Here is a 17,324-nt window from a genome sequence, read left to right on the forward strand (position 1 = left end):
AAGGCTAGACACCGAACTCTTGTGAGTGCTTCCTTCTAGATGAATCGCTGAGAAAACCTGTCACAAATGCAGGTTCCCCAGCTCTACGCCCAGAGGTGCAGAGTCAGGAGGCCTGGGTGGGACCAAGAAGCTGCATTTTCTTAGGGCTCTGCAGTGAGGTGTGGCTGCTCCGAGATTTGCCCTCAGTGCGGCCGGCCTGGCCTGGACCGCAGGTGTCCGCAGAGGAGTGAGGGGCCATGGGAGCCCCTGTGTCTCAGGCTGCGTTCCTGACAAAGCCTGCAATGTCCTGTTGCTTTCTTTCTCTCTTCACCAGTTGCTTACATTTCTTCAACCCGGAAACATGACAACATTAAAGATGATTCTGAGGTGAGTGTATAAAATGGCTCGTTAGTGTTTCCAGTTTCTTTTTAGAAGTTCATTAGCTCATTTCTGGGGCAATTACAGAAATTTAAATAGGAACTAGACAGGCTTGGGAATTGTTGCTCACTGTGAGGGCATGGTCTGTGGACCTCTCAGGTGATGCACGCTGAGGGGTTCAGGGCAGAGTCCCATGGAGTCTCCAGTATTCGGCACAGAAGGAATCTCCGGGTTGTTAGGTGGACAGAGAGCCGGCGGGTGCGGCAGACACAAGCCCGGGCTGAATCTCAGACGTGAGGATGTGGTGGTGGTGGACCATTCTCACAGCTACGCAGAACTGGGGGGTGAGGTGTCATTGGCCAGGTGAGCCCAAGCGGCAGGCCTGGTCCGAGCCTGGGTCAGGGGACTCTCTGACCTCAGAATCCTCTTCGGTCAGGTTGGATAATGACCACAGCTTTTTGTGAGGGTGAACTGAGAGCATTTGTAGGAACCCCTACCCCATGGCTGGCACACGGGAAGCTTCCCACAACACCAGTCGTCAGTGTGCCTCCTCCCATTTCAGTACAGGGTGGCTTGGGCCCCCACAGTGGGCTGCAAGGAGCACACGGAGACCCCAGGCTCACGTGCTTCGAGAAAAGGTGGGAAGGCTGGTCCCTGGAGAGTGGGATCACTTCGTACTCTTGCACGGCTTCCGTTGTCTGTGGGGATCCACGTGGAGGAATCACCCCGAACCAGACTTGTCCTTTGTCCTGTTTTGGGCAAGTTTATGGCTGGGTGGGCCAACGTCAGAGGTAGATTGATAGATGCTCACCACATTTGCTAGTAACTTGATTCTCCCCACTCCCAAGGTGCAAGTGCTTACATTTTCTGCAACTATCTTCTGTCTCCTGTCACAGGACAAGTGTTCCCATCACTGGGAAATTGGTACCTCATGAAGCAACAGGATGTTGGCACCCGTGGGCATGGCCCACATGGGGCACGGGGCCCTCCTGCTTTGGTGGGTGGGCTGTGCAGTACAGTGAAGTTGGTCTGTTGAGGGGCAGAGAGGAGAGGGCGTGCACCAGCCCAGGACCTGGCTCCAGAAACATGGTCTGCTGCCATGGCACAGCTCAGTCTTGTCTGGGGCACATCCTTTTTGACTCTCCCAGAGGCTGCCGTCCCAGAGGCTCTTTAGGGTCCAGGTGTGGCACCGTATCTGCTGTGGGTTCAGTTCCCGAGCACCCTCTCTGCCCATATGGCAGAGCGGGTCCAGGGCTGGCTCTTGAGCTGCAATTTTTGTCAAATTTTATTTGCATAAAACCCTTTATTTGTTGTACTTTTTCCACATCACTAAGCAGTTCTCCGATTCTTGGAGGACACTGACCAAGTGTCCCACAATTTCACCCAATTCTGACCCCATCTACCTGGAGCTAGCATCAGACCCCACAGGTGAAGGGCTCAGGCCCACAAGACTGCCCCCCTCAGAGGCCACTTGCAGGCTAGGTGGTCCCCTGTGCTTCTGACCAACCAGCTATAAATCAGGTTCCCATGACCCTTTCCGTGAGTTCCATTAATTTGCTTGAGCAGCTCACAGAACTCAGAGAAACATTCTACTTAATAGATTACTAGCTTATGATAAAAGGCTGTAATTCAGGAACCCGACGGAAGAGCTGCATGAGGTCAGGGATGGGGGAGGGATACGGAGCTTCCGTGCCCTGTCCAGGCACACCGCCACGTGTCTGTCCACCAACCAGAAGCTCTCCAGACCCCGTCCTTTGGGGTTTGTTTGGAGACTTCATAACAGAGGCATGATTGATTAAGTCACTGGGGGTTGGAGAATGTGCTCAATCCCCAGCCCCTCTCCCATCCCTGGAGGTCAGGGGTGAGACTGAGTTCCAAGCTTCTAATCACCTGCTTGGTCCCACCTTTAGGTGGCTTGGGGCTTCTCAAAAGTTTTCTCATTAACATAACATCTGCATCTGGGATGAGACAGGAGCACTTAGGTACCTCCTGCCTCCACCACAGATACCCTTGCCAGAAATAATTCGTAGGAGGGAAGCTTCTGTTCTTAATCGGATCGCCTTTCTCTTTCGTTCTGTAGCCCTTGCGTGGGGCTGTGGCTGCGCTTTGCAGACATCAGCTAGTTCGGCATTATAGCCCCCAGGAGAGCACTGGTCGGGGAGCCTGTCCTGGGAGGCCGGCCCCGGGCACCCACATGCTCCGCGGCGGCCACGGGCTGTGAGTGGGGGGTCTGGGGTGGTCATGGAGTCAGAGCCTGTGAGCAGAATTGCTCGCAGGGACTTAACCTCCGCAGGGAGGAGTCTTTCTTTTCTCACTTCTCTCTTGTCCTCAGGACCTCAAGCCGGTTATTGATGGGATGGATGGAATCAAAATATCTCAGGGGCTCGGGCTGCAGGACTTCGACCTGATCAGGGTCATTGGGCGTGGGAGCTACGCCAAGGTCCTCCTGGTGCGGCTGAAGAAGAATGATCAAATGTACGCCATGAAAGTGGTGAAGAAGGACCTGGTCCACGATGACGAGGTGAGCGTGGACACCGGTTTGCACTTCCACTTAGGGTCTTCATCCTGGCTCCCGTGCTTCTTTCTTGCCATGGAAGTAAAATGCACATAACAAAATTCGCCATTTTAACCATTTTAAAGTATACGTTCACGTGGCATTTGGTGCAGTCAACGATGTGGCGCTGCGTCACCTCTGTCTCGTGCCAAGACACGGTCACCCCCCCCAGAAGGAAACACTGTGTCCGTGAGCGCCCACCCCCCATGGCCTGCCCCTGGCACCGCTCATCTGCCTTCTGTCTCTGGACTTAGCTTTCCTCGACATTTCCTGTACATGGAATCACGCTGTGTGGCCCTTTGTGTCCAGCTTCTTGCAGTGAGCATCGTGTTCCGAGGTTCCTCCACATAGTACGCGTATCAGAACTTCACTGCCTTTTTTTTTTTTAAGATTTTTGTTTGAGATAGAGAGCACGTGTGCGTGAGCAGGGGGAGGAGCAGAGGGAGAGGGAGAAGCAGACTCCCAGCTGAGCAGGGAGCCCAATGCGGGACTCAATCCCAGGGCCCTGGGATCGTGACCTGAGCCGAAGGCAGGTGCGTAACTGACGGAGCCACCCAGGCTTCCTAGAACTTCATTGCTTTTTATGCCTGAATAATAATCCATTTTATGAGTAGACCACATTTGGTTCATTTCTTGATAGAGATTGGGGTTGCGCCCACCTTTTGGCGACTGTGAGCTGTGCCGCGGTGAATGTTCACGTGTGGGTATTTGTTCAAGTCCCTCTTTCCGGTTCTTGAGGGATTTGCCTAGGAGTGGAATTGCTGGCTTATAGGGTTATTCACGCTCTATTTGAGGAACCACCGAACCGTGCTGGGCAGGTGCACCATTTCATGTTCCTGCCAGCAATGTGTGAGGGTTCCAGTTCTGTGCACCCTTTCCAGGACTTGCCGTTTTCTGGTTTGTGATAATCATGACCCTGGTGGGGGAGAAGTGGCACCTCATTGTGGTTTGATCTGCATTTCCATAACGACTAGTGATGTTGAGCATCTCTCTGGGCTTCTTGGCTTCATGTACTTTTGGTCTTTTTCTTTCAGTTGAATGCAGACTCTGTCTCTTAGAAGCAGAGGAAGGACTGATGCATAGGCAGCAATAATGCTGTTCGGCCCCTGTAGTACATGAGGCAACTTGGTGTCCATGGGTCCAGCAGATCACAGGAGGGCTCCCCAGCCCTGGCCCAGGCTCATGGTTTGGAGGACAGAGCTGGGGCTAAACTAGAGCTTTTACTTGCCCTACCAGCAGGGTGCATTTGTGGGAGCACAGACTGCCCAAATGGCCCCTGAGTGCTGAGCTCCTAAGTGAGTGGTGGTACCCACGCCTCACAGCTGAGGAGACTGAGGCTCGGGAGGCAGTGACTTGCTCACATCTTCACTGCTCGTCAGCAGCGCTGCAAGATGATTCCAGATCCCCTTACTGGAACCCTGGCCAGCTAGAAAGTTAGTGGAGTGTCTGAGGTCAAGTTTGTAGAACTGAAAGAAAAGGCATTCAGGACAGACTCACTGCTTTGGTTCATTCTTGGCATCTTCAAATTGTCCCCTGTGGGCCAAGATGTGGAGGTGGGACTTTTAGGTGAACTCTTGAGAAAAGTGTGATTCTAGGAGTCAGTGAGTAGAAGCTGTGTGTGTGTGTGTGTGTGTCCCCATGTCTGCGTGTGTCATGTGCATGTCTGTGTGTGTGCATCTGTGAGAGACCCTGGTGTCTGTGGCCCTGAGTCTGGGCCGTGGACGTTAGGCTGTAGGGGCACTGCAGTGGGCTGGATGGTGGCCTGCAAAAAGATATGGCCACATCCTAACCCCTGGAGCCTGTGAATCTGAACTTATTTGGAAATGGGGTCCTTGCAGATGTAATTAAGTTAAGGATATTGGGGAGATCATCCTGGATTATGTGGGTGGGTCATGAGTCCAATGAGAGGTGTCCTTTTAGAGAAAGGCAGAGAGGAGTTGAGACAGACAGAAGGAAGCAGAGAGACACAGGGAAACCAGTGTGTAGAGGGAGGCACAGACTTGACTTTGTAGCTTTCCCCAAATTCCAACGTGGATTGGGAGGGAGACAGCCCTGTGATAGGAGCTGGTGCTCTAGAGATGGGCATGGGACCCTGGGGAATCTGCTTAAGCATCCATCCTGTTTCCTTATGTCTTAAGTGGAGATGAAACCCAGCCTCCCAAGGCTGTCACGGGGAGCACGTGAGGCAGTGCTTGGAGGGCCTGTAGCTCAGAGGCCAGCACACAGCTGGTGATGGGGGTAGAGATGGTGACAGATGACGGTGATGATGATGGTGATGGTGACGAAGATGGTGGTGGTGGTGATGATGGTGATGATGGTGGTGGTGATGATGATGGTGATGATGATGGTGATGATGGTGGTGACGGTGGTGATGATGATGGTGATGATGGTGGTGATGATGATGGTGGTGATGGTGATGATGATGATGGTGATGATGGTGATGATGATGATGATGGTGATGATGGTGATGATGATGATGATGATGATGATGTTGATGATGGTGATGATGATGATGGTGATGGAGATGGTGATGGTGGTGATGATGATGGTGGTGATGATGGTGATGATGATGGTGACAAAGATGGTGATGGTGAAGATGATGGTGACGGTGGTGGTGGTGATGATGATGGTGACGGTGGTGGTGATGATGGTGATGATGATGATGGTGAAGATGATGGTGATGATGGTGGTGATGATGACGATGGTGATGATGGTGATGATGGTGATGATGATGGTGATGATGGTGGTGGTGATGGTGATGAACATGATAGCGAGGATGGTGGTGGAGATGGGGATGGTGGTGGTGATCTATTTTTTAATGGACATTTTCCTTTCCTGTCTGCACTGTCTTCTTACAAGCAGAGGTGGGAGACATTTCTCTCTTTCCTCCCCTTCTCGAGGATGAAGAGTATTCAGGAGCCTCATTAACATGACCTGGTTTCTATTTCAGGATATTGACTGGGTACAGACAGAGAAGCATGTGTTTGAGCAGGCATCCAGCAACCCTTTCCTGGTCGGCTTACACTCCTGCTTCCAGACAACAAGTCGGTAAGAAAAAAGAGCGTATTTCTAAGATTCTGCTGATTTCTGAATTGAACTGTATGGCGGCTGAGTAGGCATGAGGTTTCCACCATCGTATTAGGGTTCTCTCCATTGCAAGTATGGGTTTGTTTGTTTTGTTTTGTTTGGCTCATCAGACTAACTTTGCTGTTCTCATCAGCTGGTATCTTGTATTAAGTAAATTTCATGGATTTGAACCTAAATTATTTAATTGCATTGATAAAATATTTATTGAAAACATCCTACTGAGTACAGGAGTAGAGGCATTGGGTTAGGTGTTGGGAAGCCATAGTGGGCACGAGGTGGGTTTCTGTGCTCATGGATATTACCAATAAGTGGAATCAATTAAAAAATACCAACAACTGCACTTAAAACTTTATATTGGAATCCTACTGTTTCAAAAGGCTTGAAAACCACTGGTCTAGGATAGTCAGTATATACTGTGTTTAGAATTCTTTTCAGGGCGCCTGGGTGGCTCAGTTGGTTAAGCGACTGCCTTCAGCTCAGGTCATGATCCTGGAGTCCCTGGATCAAGTCCCGCGTCGGGCTCCCTGCTCGGCAGGGAGTCTGCTTCTCCCTCTGACCCTAACCCCTCTCATGTGCTCTCTCTCATTCTCTCTCTCTCAAATAAATAAATAAAATCTTTAAAAAAAAAAAAAAATTCTTTTCAGCTGGTTGACTTGAACTCACCCAGTTTGTTTATTTGAAAAAATACTGACTATATTCTGTGTCGGGGTCTTCAAGACCACCCCCAGGTTCAGTGATTTAGCAGGAGAACTCACAATACCAGCACATAGTAGGACTCAAGGCTAAGATTTCTTGCCATGAGAGGGTATAAAGCAAAACTGGCAAAGGGAAGAGGCTCATGGGGTGAAGTTGGGAGGAAAGCAGGTGGGAGCTTCCAAGAGTGGAGTCACACAGACCCCATAGTCCAGCAAGGAATTGTGACAACTGGGGGTTTTACTGGGGGCTGGCACGTGCCAGAATATTCCAGACTCCCAGAAGGAAAGAGGGTGTTCAGTATAAACCATATTGTGTATGCACAGCAGACCACTCTTATGATTCAGGGGAGGTTTTTATCGGTGGAGGGAGCTGTCTACCAGTCAAGTTCCCAGACTCCAGCCAAGGGCCACCTTGCAAGCAGGCCTTTCTGAGGACGACAGTCTCTGTCCGGCTCGTGGTAACTCAGCTCGGCTGTAAATCAGACTGGTGACTCGTACATCCCTATGAACACGTCCGCCCTCACCTCCCTCCTGACCTTCAGTCCCTTGACCCACCTGACTTGGCTGCCACCTGTGCATGCAAAGCAGCTGAGATAAATGGACTTTCCCCCCAATCTGTAGTTGTCCCCTCCCTGGATCTCACTGATACTGCCTCCTAAACGTGTCTCAGATTCCTCCCTTCTCTCCTGCCTGAATCCTGACCGCAGCCTCTTTGGGGCATCTGGTCCCTGGGGCTCCCCAGGCTGTCAGTTCCCCCATGTTGGAGTTAAGCCATATTTTGAAAACACAGATCTAAAGTGTCTTTCTCCCGCTTCAGAGCTCCTCTCATTACTTCCCCAATTGCTTCTGGGATGGGGTCCAGGCCCCTGGGCCTGTGGCTGAGGTTGCTGCGACCTGGGTCCCTTTGCTGTGTCCATCTTTGTCATGCCGCCAGGTGGGCCCTGCCCTCCCCTGCCCTCCTGCTTCAGAGCTTCTGGAAAGGTCCCATTGTTGTGTTCCATGCATTCTCCCCGTGCGTCTGTGTAGCACTGACCGGGGTCTTGGGGAATTCTGGAATATGCCTGAGGGCAGACGACCCATCCCAACCCCACACTTCCTGAATGGTGAGATTCCAGAAGACTTTGTTCTGTGGTTGATGGTTGATTTTACTGTATGAACTGGTCGGGGTGTGGGTGTAAAAGGGTCAGATTTTCAACCTCACTCGCGTCTCAGTTGCCTGGAGCATAGCACTTTCTGCCCCCGGAGATGGTCTGCCTGTCACGTTCCCAGGTGCGCTAAGTAGAACTGAAAACAAGTTCGTCCCTTCGGTGTTTATGTGATCCTATGACCCAGCCTCTCTGCTTTACCAGACTGACGTGTAGATTTGTTTACAGCGTTCACGAGGAGAGGCCACATCCCAGGATATCGTTTGTCTTATTTTTACAGGATCTGTCAGTCTGTCTAGAAGCCCTAAACACCTGGTTAGTCGGGATAGGGTGTCTCTCCTGGGCCATTTTTATGTGCCTGCTTTGACCCCAACTGTGTGTATGTGCCTGTGTCCCCAGCCCACGGTGCGCTCCTGGAGGGAGCAGGGTGGCGCTGAGTGCGTTTGTGCCCCGAGCATTTGCTTGGTACCTTGTAGGCAGTCACGCTGCTTAAAGAATGTTTTTTAAGGTACAGTCATGTCCTTGGTACAAGTATACAGTGAACACATGTCACATTCTTTGTGACTCATGAATCAGTGAGGGTTGCACATGTTACAACCAGCTCGGAGGGGAGCTCAAAGTCCTGCACATGCCTGAGCAGCCAGCAGCATGGGGAGGGACACATAGGCATTGGCCGCGGGGCTGGAGCCGGGAGCCGGGGTGTCCGGCGGCTGGAGCCGGGAGCCGGGGTGTCCGGGGGCTGGAGCCGGGGTGTCCGGGGGCTGGAGCCGGGAGCCAGGGTGTCCGGGGGCTGGAGCCGGGGTGTCCGGGGGCTGGAGCCGGAGTGTCCGGGGGCTGGAGCCGGGAGCCGGGGTGTCCGGCGGCTGGAGCCGGGAGCCGGGGTGTCCGGGGGCTGGAGCCGGGAGCCGGGGTGTCCGGGGGCTGGAGCCGGGGTGTCCGGGGGCTGGAGCCGGGAGCTGGGGTGTCCGGGGGGCTGGAACCAGGTGCCGGGGTGACCCTCTGGCAGACGGGCCCCGCCGCGCAGCTGTGCGCAGGCGTCTTGGGCATGGCTGCTCAGAGTCGGGAAGTCTCTGAGAAGCCCACGGGAACCGAGCCTGGGAGGCGCTCGTGCACACACACCCAGTTTTTCCTGAGGTCTGGAGCCACAGCTGGGGTGCTCCTCTTGTCAGCTGTGCGACCTCGGAGTAACCCACCTGCACCCCAGTCTCCTCTGGGAAAGGGGAGCAGCAGGGATGCCGCCTCTTAGGGTCGCTGCAGGGATTAGCAAGATGTTAAAATGTTGACAGCAAGGCCCGGCTCGTGGTGAACTTTTGATAGAGTGCGCCTCTGTGAGGGCCTCGCCCGTGTTGGCCATGGGCCTTTGTGTCAACAGATGCACCGCTGGGCTGTGTCCCGGCCCTGGGGGACCGGCAGCGTCCCCCGTCACGGTCGGGGGGCGATTAGCACTGCGCCCACAAACCCTCACGGCCAGCAGGACACCCACAGGGACTGAAGTCGTGAAATGCGATGAGGCCCCAGCAGCAAGCAGGGGTGTGGGCAGCTGCAGGGACAGGACACCTTGGGGGGAGCTCCGCCTGCCGGGGGTACGCGTGGCCGCTGCCTCGGCTCCTGGGCTGTGGGAGGAGCTGTAGGCTCCGCCTGGAGCACGCTGTCCTGAGGCCTTGCTGCGGGCCTGTCTCCAGGGGCCGGGAGCCCGACCTGCCGCGCCCGCAGACAGGATGACCAACCACCGGAGCCGAGCCTGGTGCTGGGGGGTGGCCACGGTAGAAGTCTGCCGAGTGAGCCGGCAGCTTGCACTGAGCGTGGTCGTTGCCGGGGCCGCGGGATGGGGAGAAAGAAGGGTTTCTTTTCTCTCCCCTTCAAATCCAGCGCCCACCCTGGTCGGCCGCGTTCTGGGCTCACGGCTACATAGGATCCCCGGGTTTTCCTCAGCACTGTATCACCACACACGACATAAAACAAGTGGCAGCGGTGTTTCTAACACAGGATAAACATCTGCGCTGTGGGGGAACATGGAGCACAGCCACGCAGACGGCCCGTCCTTCCCCGACAATGGCCAGAAGGAAAACTAACTACAAAATTGCTTCTGTTTGAGCTGTTCTGGGAAAAAAGGGCTGAAGACTGTAGCTGAGGTGACCATTTTAGCAACCCCCCCCCCATAAAATTGCAGTTTGGGGACATTTGTCGCACTTAGCATGATCTCAGATCTCAGATGAGCAAGCTGCCTTTAAAATATTTACAGTTGGCTCACTGCTCTGAGATATACAACCTTTTAACTGTGTGCCTCGAGTTATCATATTACACCCATTTCGTGTGGAACGTGCTCTCACTCTCTAAAAAAGAGCGGACCCGTTACACCTTGTTTGTTTATGGAAGAGCTCCACGCGCTGTGTGCTGACTTCGGCACTTGAGTGAATTGTTCTTGGTTCAAAGTGGCGTCTGGATATTAAATGCCACTTAGCCGGTGCTGTTCTGTGTGTTCTTCCGTATACGGTGCACCTGAGGACTTGCCTGCAGCTCCGGAGAGACTTCCGCGCGCTCAGGCACGGCCCCGGCCCGGGGAGGGACCCCAGTGCTCCAGCGCAGGCGTGGGAATGTGGTGAAGGAGCAGCGTGTGGGGAGGGGGACAGGGATGCGTCCCAGAGGAGGTGGTGTGTGTTCACAGGGAGGAGACGGGCTCGGAGATGTGAGGGGTCATCCTAGAGCTATCCACAACCGCCTAGGCTCCAGGGAAACTGAGGCCCCGGTGGTGTTCTGCTGGGGAAGCCCGATGCCCGGTCTCTAGGAGGACTGGCAGTGTAGGGTCCGGACATGGGCACATCGAGGCCTGGAAGGAAGCCTCAGAGCGGAGCTGAGGACAGTCTGTGTCGCCTGATGCCAGGGAGTGGGTGGCAGGATGCACCAAGCAACACCGCGGTGGATGGAGATCTGGGGGCGGAAGTGAGGGTCTGCACACGGAGAGCTGGGGGACACGGGTCGGCGTGACACCTGTCCGGCAGGTGGTTGTGGATACGGTGGCCGCCGGAGGAGGTCAGGCCTCGAGCAGGGGTGATAGTTGACGTGCGGAGAGGCAGGTGAGCAGAGACACGGCCGGGTCGAGCCTCCTGGGGGGCTCAAAGGAAAACCGAGTTCTCTCGGGGCCTCTGCTTGGAGGGTGGCCGTGGGCGCAGCAGGAATCATCCGAGACCTTGGGAGTCCGGGTGAGCACATGAGTCACTACACCTTCAAAACACAATAAATTTGTTAGAGTCATAATTTAACTGAAGCCCAGAATAGAAGGAGCAGACGGTGAGAGTGACAGGCAGCAGCGCGTGCGGGGTATCGGTTCAGCGTCTGTTCCGAGGCGCAGTGGTGATGCCAAAGCCCTGAGTTTGCTCCCATCCCCTCTGGCTTGCCTAAAACGGCTAAGATCCGGTCCCAGCCCCCAGGCTCCCAGGGCAGGGCGGCTAGGGCCGCGGACAGCCCAGCCTGGGGGGCGTCGTGGGGAGGAAGGATTCTTCCGTCCCAAGTGGCCTGGGACTCACTGCGGCAGTTAGGAGCTTTCGGTGGGGTTCGCCTGACTTCTGCAAGTACAGGTAGACGGCGCTGCCGTCATCCCAAAGCCCTGAGCAGGGACGGACCCTCAGGGACTGGCCTCCATCCACCGGGGACTGCACACCACTCTCACGTGCGAGCAGGTGGTGTGTCTTGGTCCGGTGGCGACCGGCCGCACTGGGGCAGGTGTGTTACTGCTGTGTGCGTGGAGAGGAAGAGCATGGGTGCGGGCCCTGCTCTGCAGCGTCCTGGGACTGTGCCAACTGGACGTGGGGACCTGACTTGGATGAGGCCGTGGTGCCCCCTCGTCCTCGTCCAGGACAGGCTCGGGCAGGTGTGAGGGCCCAGATGAGAGGGGCTCCTTTTGTTGAGGAAACTGTCAGGGCAGACCTGAAAATGTGCTTTTCCCAACTATCTGGTGACATCAGAAACCACATGAAAGAATAGCTTCTTTTAAAAACTTGATGCAATTTTATTTTTGTTCTTCTTTATTTTAAGCAATCTCTGCTCCCAACGTGGGGCTCAAACTCACGAGCCCGAGGTCGAGCATCGCGTGCTGCTCCGACCGAGCCGGCCAGGCGCCCTTGTGCAATCGTACGATGTGGGGAAGCGCCCAGGAGGAGGTCGCTCTGCGGACGCGCAGTGCCCGGCGTGTCGCTGCCCCCGTTTTGCATCTTGTGTCTTCCTTGTTGCTCCTTAGTTTCCAATGTGGGTAACGTTTTAGTCACGCAGAGTCTTCACTTCCTGGCGTAATGTCTGTCCTGAGCACTCATCACTCATCTCCGCTGAATTCTTTCCTCCCAGCAGAGTGGCCAGCACCTCATGTGCGGCTCCCGCGTCCATGTTGTGCTCGGTGCCTCCTGAGCTGGGCGGTGGTTCTGGGTTTTCGGATGTGCGGTTAGGACATCGGTAGACGGATGAGCCCTCCTTTCCAGCCCATGCCTGCTTACTGGTCTCCGATGACGTGACCCGTGCCTACTGCGTGTGGTGGCTGGTGGTGGCCGGCAAGCCTGGCCTCTTCTGACCTCGCAGGAATGTCCTGGTGTTTGCACCGTGAGCACATCACCGGCTGTTGTGGGAAAAGCAGAACCAAACGGCCCTACAGGCGGCCTTGGCATTTGCTACCACAAGAGGCTGTACGAGGTTGGGGACAGCAGAGACCCGTGTCCCCACCTGCAGCTGCCGCACAGGGATCCACAGAAGAGGTGTGCCCACCCCCACCCCGAGCTGTTGGACACAGGAGCCATCCCCTCCCGCCCCTTGAACGCCTGTCGCCTGGTCTCCTCCGGGGCCTCCTGTGGCCAAGGAGCCAGGGGAGGGGGGTGCAGCTTGCAGGCTCCCAGCCCCAGTAGTTGGCAGAAGGTTCTAGATAGGCCAAGAGAGGACAGGCCAGGACCCGGCCGGGAGAGTCATTAGGACATTTACATCGATTTCTCGTTTACTGTCAAGAAAGAACGTGGAAGTGTTTCCAAGGTCTTCTTGCCTGAAGGGAGGCGGTTGTGATGGGCTTGAGTCCTCGGGGCTCCTAAACCCGTGAGTTGCACCATCACCATGTGTAACTAGTGTTGATGGATGCTTGACTCCCTGGGAGGCTGGGCCACTCTCTGCGTATCATTCCCGTTCTGTGCTTTTAGACTCCATTTACGGATGGTTCACGTAAGGGTTTCCGCTGATACTCATTCTGGTTTTGATCTGTAGTATCTCTCTTGTGCAGTGTTTACTGGATTTTTAAATTTTCTCATTTATTCTCTAGAACATTCTAAATTGCATTGGGATGACTGGGGCCTGGGGTTTGGGGAGAGGAGCTACCCCTCCTGCCTCCCAGTTTTTGTTAACATGATGTTTACGTTTTCCTGGTGCTGACGTTCCAACCTTGACCCTCCTGTAGCTGCTTCACTGTGTTGGTCTCTCGTGGTTTGCTCCATTTCATGGTCAGGTGGCATCCTGAGTCCAGAGGGGGCCAGGGGTCGCCTTCCCCTTTCCCGTTCGAGGGCGCCTGCCCCGCCTTGGCCCCAGCTTACCAGGGCCAGCCTCGCCTCAAGGCCCCCAGATATTGGGGGGCGTGTTCCGGCGTTTTTCCTCTCTGGGGGGACCTGAGGCCCGGCTGGCCGTCTCCTGATCTGGCAGATCTCTTTGTGCAACATAAACCCTTCTACTGCCCCCGCTTTGTCAGATTCCTGTCTGCCAGCATCATCCTCCGATCTTTGACCCGTCTGGTCCTACTGCACTCGAGATAGCCTTGCCTCTCCTTTCTTTCCTCTGTCCCCCGAGCGTCTTCTCCATTCTCATTGGACACTTTCCTTGGGGGGCGGGCACCCCTGTGTTGTGGGGATGGTACCTGCAGGTGGGGGTTCCGAGCGTGGGTTCTGGATTCACCCACCTTGTCTGGTGTCAGATCTTACAGACAGCGACTGTGATCCTGAGAGGGTCCCTTACCTCTCCGGTGCCCCCGCTTCCCCGTCTGGCTCGTGGTCCCTGGGTTAAACGTTGATGCACGGACGTGCTGAGTCTGCAACCTGAGGTTCAGTGAGAGCTGTAAGAGCTGTTCTCATGTTGTGTACTAGCAGTGGGCACTTTTTCTCAAAGGGCCAGATAGTCAGTATTTTCCCCTCTGAGGACCACGCGGTTTGTGTCCGAAGTATTCACCGTGCTGCAAAGACAGCCGTACACGGTACATGAAGATAGACACATGCCGTGTGCCGGTAAAACTTCATTTACAAACACAGGTGGCGGGCTGGACATGACCAGCTCCTAGTTGATAGCATCACCTGTTGACCTGAGCATACTCTGTCTTATGGCATCGGTCTTGCCCTCTGAGCCGATGTGTAGGGGCTGGGTACTTTATTCCATGGGGGGAGGGGGGCAGGGGTGATGTGGGGGAGGGTGTGGTAGGTCCTCGGAACTAAGGAGCAAGTCCGCGCCCGGCTCTGGCCCGGGGGTTCTGTGGGTGCCCTCCTATGCCCATGTTTACTCCAGCCAGCAGGGGCCACAGCCCCCAGGTTCCCGTCTGGGTGACCAGGGCCGGGGGGTTAGGAACTGGCCCGGCTCCACAGCCCTGCTTCTTTCCCTTCCTGGTGCAGCGTCCGACCAGACTGGGAGAGTCTGGCCGAGTGCGGCCATCTGAGCTTGGCGGCAGCCCCAGGCCTCTGGACCTGTCACCCTCCTCCCTCCGGGCTGGGTGTGGCCGTGTGACCCAGGGCCATGGGTGCAAGGACACGTGCCCTTCCCAAGCCACACCGTCAACTGCCGCATGTGCCAGGCGCCCCCGAGCAGGAGGTGAACCCCACGGGCTCAGCCATGGACACAGCAGCCAGCCCTGAGTCACACGGAGCATCGTCGTCAGAGAATCAGTCGCGTGGTTCTGGTACAGTTTTGCTCTGAAGAAATGTCAAAAGTAGTCTTAAGGTTTATCTGTAGGCCAAAAAAAGAAAAAAAGCAAACCAAAAGCCTTACGTCTGCAGCTGCCGTGGAAAGAAAACTGAGATCCTCTGCTGTGACTGGGCTCCGATCAACTTTGCCAAGTGAACAAATCCCTTGATCAGGGGCTTCCCGGGACAGGGGACCAACGCCCCCATATGCCCACGGCGGGCTTTCCTCTGGATAGGAAACAAAACTACCTTTGCTTCCACTTCTCTACGTTTTTAAACGCACCCTTCATTTTTCAGTTCCCTAAGGCTGTCGACATTTTCCCAGAATTCGTGTTTTGTTATTTTCTCTGGAAGTGGCGTCAGGTTTGTCCCTGTTAGGGAGAGGCACCGCAAGTGGGCCAGCAGCCCTGGAGGCGCTTCCTGGGGAGCGCAGTGTCGGGGTGCACGCCTCTCCTCCGGGAGGGGCAGGTTCTCAAGCGAGCCGCACCAACTGGGGACACAGTTCCTGGTCGTGGTGGAAAATCTCTGTCTTGTGCTCTGAAGTCACTCTAAGAGTTTTGAATAAATGCGCTCTTCTTTAACACTTTGGCTGTTAGGTCCAAGGTCTCTCCGCGGGGGTGGGATGACCACCTCACTTCCCCACGGTGGCTGACAGAATTGGACGTGCTCGAGCAGACGCTCTGCCAAGGGCAGACGGTAAATATTTCCCATCTCTCACGCCTACAGGCGTGTGAACACCGTCACACACAACACGTACGTGAGCCGGCGTAGCTCTGTGCCGGCAAAGCTTTACGGGCGCAGGTGAATGAATCCTGGGGAGGTCAAGCTTTCTTCGCCCTTCCAGACACACCCTCTGGAGGCAGGGGAGCAGAACGAGGGCCGAAGGAATTGCTCCTCGCTGGCCGAGAGGGTCACGGCTGCTCGCTTGGGGTCCAGGCCCGTTTCCATCTGCGTGTTGACGGATTTCGGGTTGTCGCTCTTGTAGGCGCACATGAGAACCTCCGTGGGTGGCCTCAGCTTGTGCACTCACTCAAGTAAAGCGACCCCCGTCTTCCCGGCGCTGTGAGGGCAGGGCACCTGTGACCCACAGGCCGACCCTGTCAGCTGTCTGCGCTCACTCCCACTCCCCACCCAGAGGAACCGTGAGCTGCCCTCAGCAGGGTATTTCTGGAAGATTGTGCCTGAATTTAATTTTGAAAATGGCATCTCATTGAACTCGAGAAAGATGTCGCGTAGAAGGATCCACGTGGTAGAGTGTTTGGAGACTGGGATGGTGTGTGGTCCCAGTTCCTTAGTCACGGGGTCACGCAGGGTCACAAAGAATCACACCGGCCCGCCCTGGCCCCAGCTGCCCCCAGGCCTTCTCCCTGCCTCCAAGTCACCCCTGCACGGGGACAGTCCGTCCAATGGCCAGGCTCCAGCCTGCAGCCCCACCCCCTTCTTTCTGCCCTGGTGTCCAGACCTCTGCAAGCTTGTCGGCTGTCCTCAGTGCCTCCTTACTGCCCTGCCCCCACCCAAGCCACCGGGGCAGCCCCCAGGACAGAGCAGCTCCTGTGCCTCCCTGGGGTCCATCCAGACTCGGTGGGCAGAGCAGTCGCTCGCCAGACGTGGCCACCCCCTCCCCTGGCCCGTGCACCTGCTCTCCCGGGCCCCGCGGCCTCCAGGGTGGTCCCGCAGCTCCGTATCCTGCCCCTGCCTTGCCGGCCCCGTGGGGAGAACATGGGCTTCTGTGCTGGGGGCATGAGTGGCTGAATGGGAATTGTCATGTGTGTTCTCGGTCAGGTTCCCTATGTCGGGATCAGGATTGATCAGAACAAGAGACCCCATGGGCGGGGTCTCTTGACGTCCGCCAGGATGACGCCCCAGGGATCTGGGTGCAGAGCCCGACTTCTCAGTCTGGGCTGCTTTTTTCACCAGCCTGGGCCGGGCTAAGCGACCCTGGGCACCTCCCTGCTTCGGCCTCACCAGAGGGGAGCTGACCTGCCAGCGCCAAGCTTGGTTGGTCCTGGTCATGGGGCTTCCGCACGTTGCGCCTGCCTCCGGCAAGGTCCGGCATGGGCCGCGTGGGGTCTCAGCCCACACTGCTCTCTCTCTCCCTTCAGGCTGTTCCTGGTCATAGAGTACGTCAACGGCGGGGACCTCATGTTCCATATGCAGAGACAGAGGAAGCTTCCGGAGGAGCACGCCAGGTGGGTGCCATGCTGGTGGGAGGGCATGGGCGGGCAGGCGCGGGCCGGGCAGTGGGGCCTCTCCTCGGAGGCCAGCAGTGAGCTGGAAGGGAGGTGGAGTCCAGGGGGACATGGCAAAGAAGACGCCGCTGTCCCCTGCAGTGTGGCTCAGGGGTCCACGATTATGGAAGAGAAGGGGGTGCTCCTGGGAGAGAGTGCACAATGGCATTGCATGGTTCTGCCTTTTTCCTGTTTCCAAAACCGGGGAAGGGCAGGGGGCGCATACGTTCCGGCTGTAAACTCCCCTGAGTGGGCATCGGGCCACTTCTGGTTCTGGTTACACGGATGCAAAGCAGGGCACTGGCCCTCGGAGAAGAAGAACCTGTTTCTGTTTAGGTGACAGTGACTTAAGGGCC

General features: G+C 55.9%; 1 protein-coding gene across 3 annotated transcripts in view; it reads left to right on the top strand.

The window, feature by feature from the left end:
* Positions 1-17,324, top strand: part of PRKCZ (protein kinase C zeta) — a 104,286-nt gene that overhangs the window by 78,396 nt on the left and 8,566 nt on the right. For all 3 annotated transcript variants that reach the window (XM_081817314.1, XM_081817315.1, XM_081817316.1), the window contains 4 exons: positions 314-366; positions 2,690-2,878; positions 5,862-5,959; positions 16,843-16,929. In XM_081817314.1, coding sequence (XP_081673440.1) covers positions 314-366; positions 2,690-2,878; positions 5,862-5,959; positions 16,843-16,929 — 427 coding nt within the window. The remainder of the gene's footprint in view (positions 1-313; positions 367-2,689; positions 2,879-5,861; positions 5,960-16,842; positions 16,930-17,324) is intronic.

This window comes from Leptonychotes weddellii, chromosome 4, assembly GCF_054177405.1.
Source record: "Leptonychotes weddellii isolate Sample4059 chromosome 4, ASM5417740v2, whole genome shotgun sequence".
Taxonomy (NCBI): Eukaryota; Metazoa; Chordata; class Mammalia; order Carnivora; family Phocidae; genus Leptonychotes; species Leptonychotes weddellii.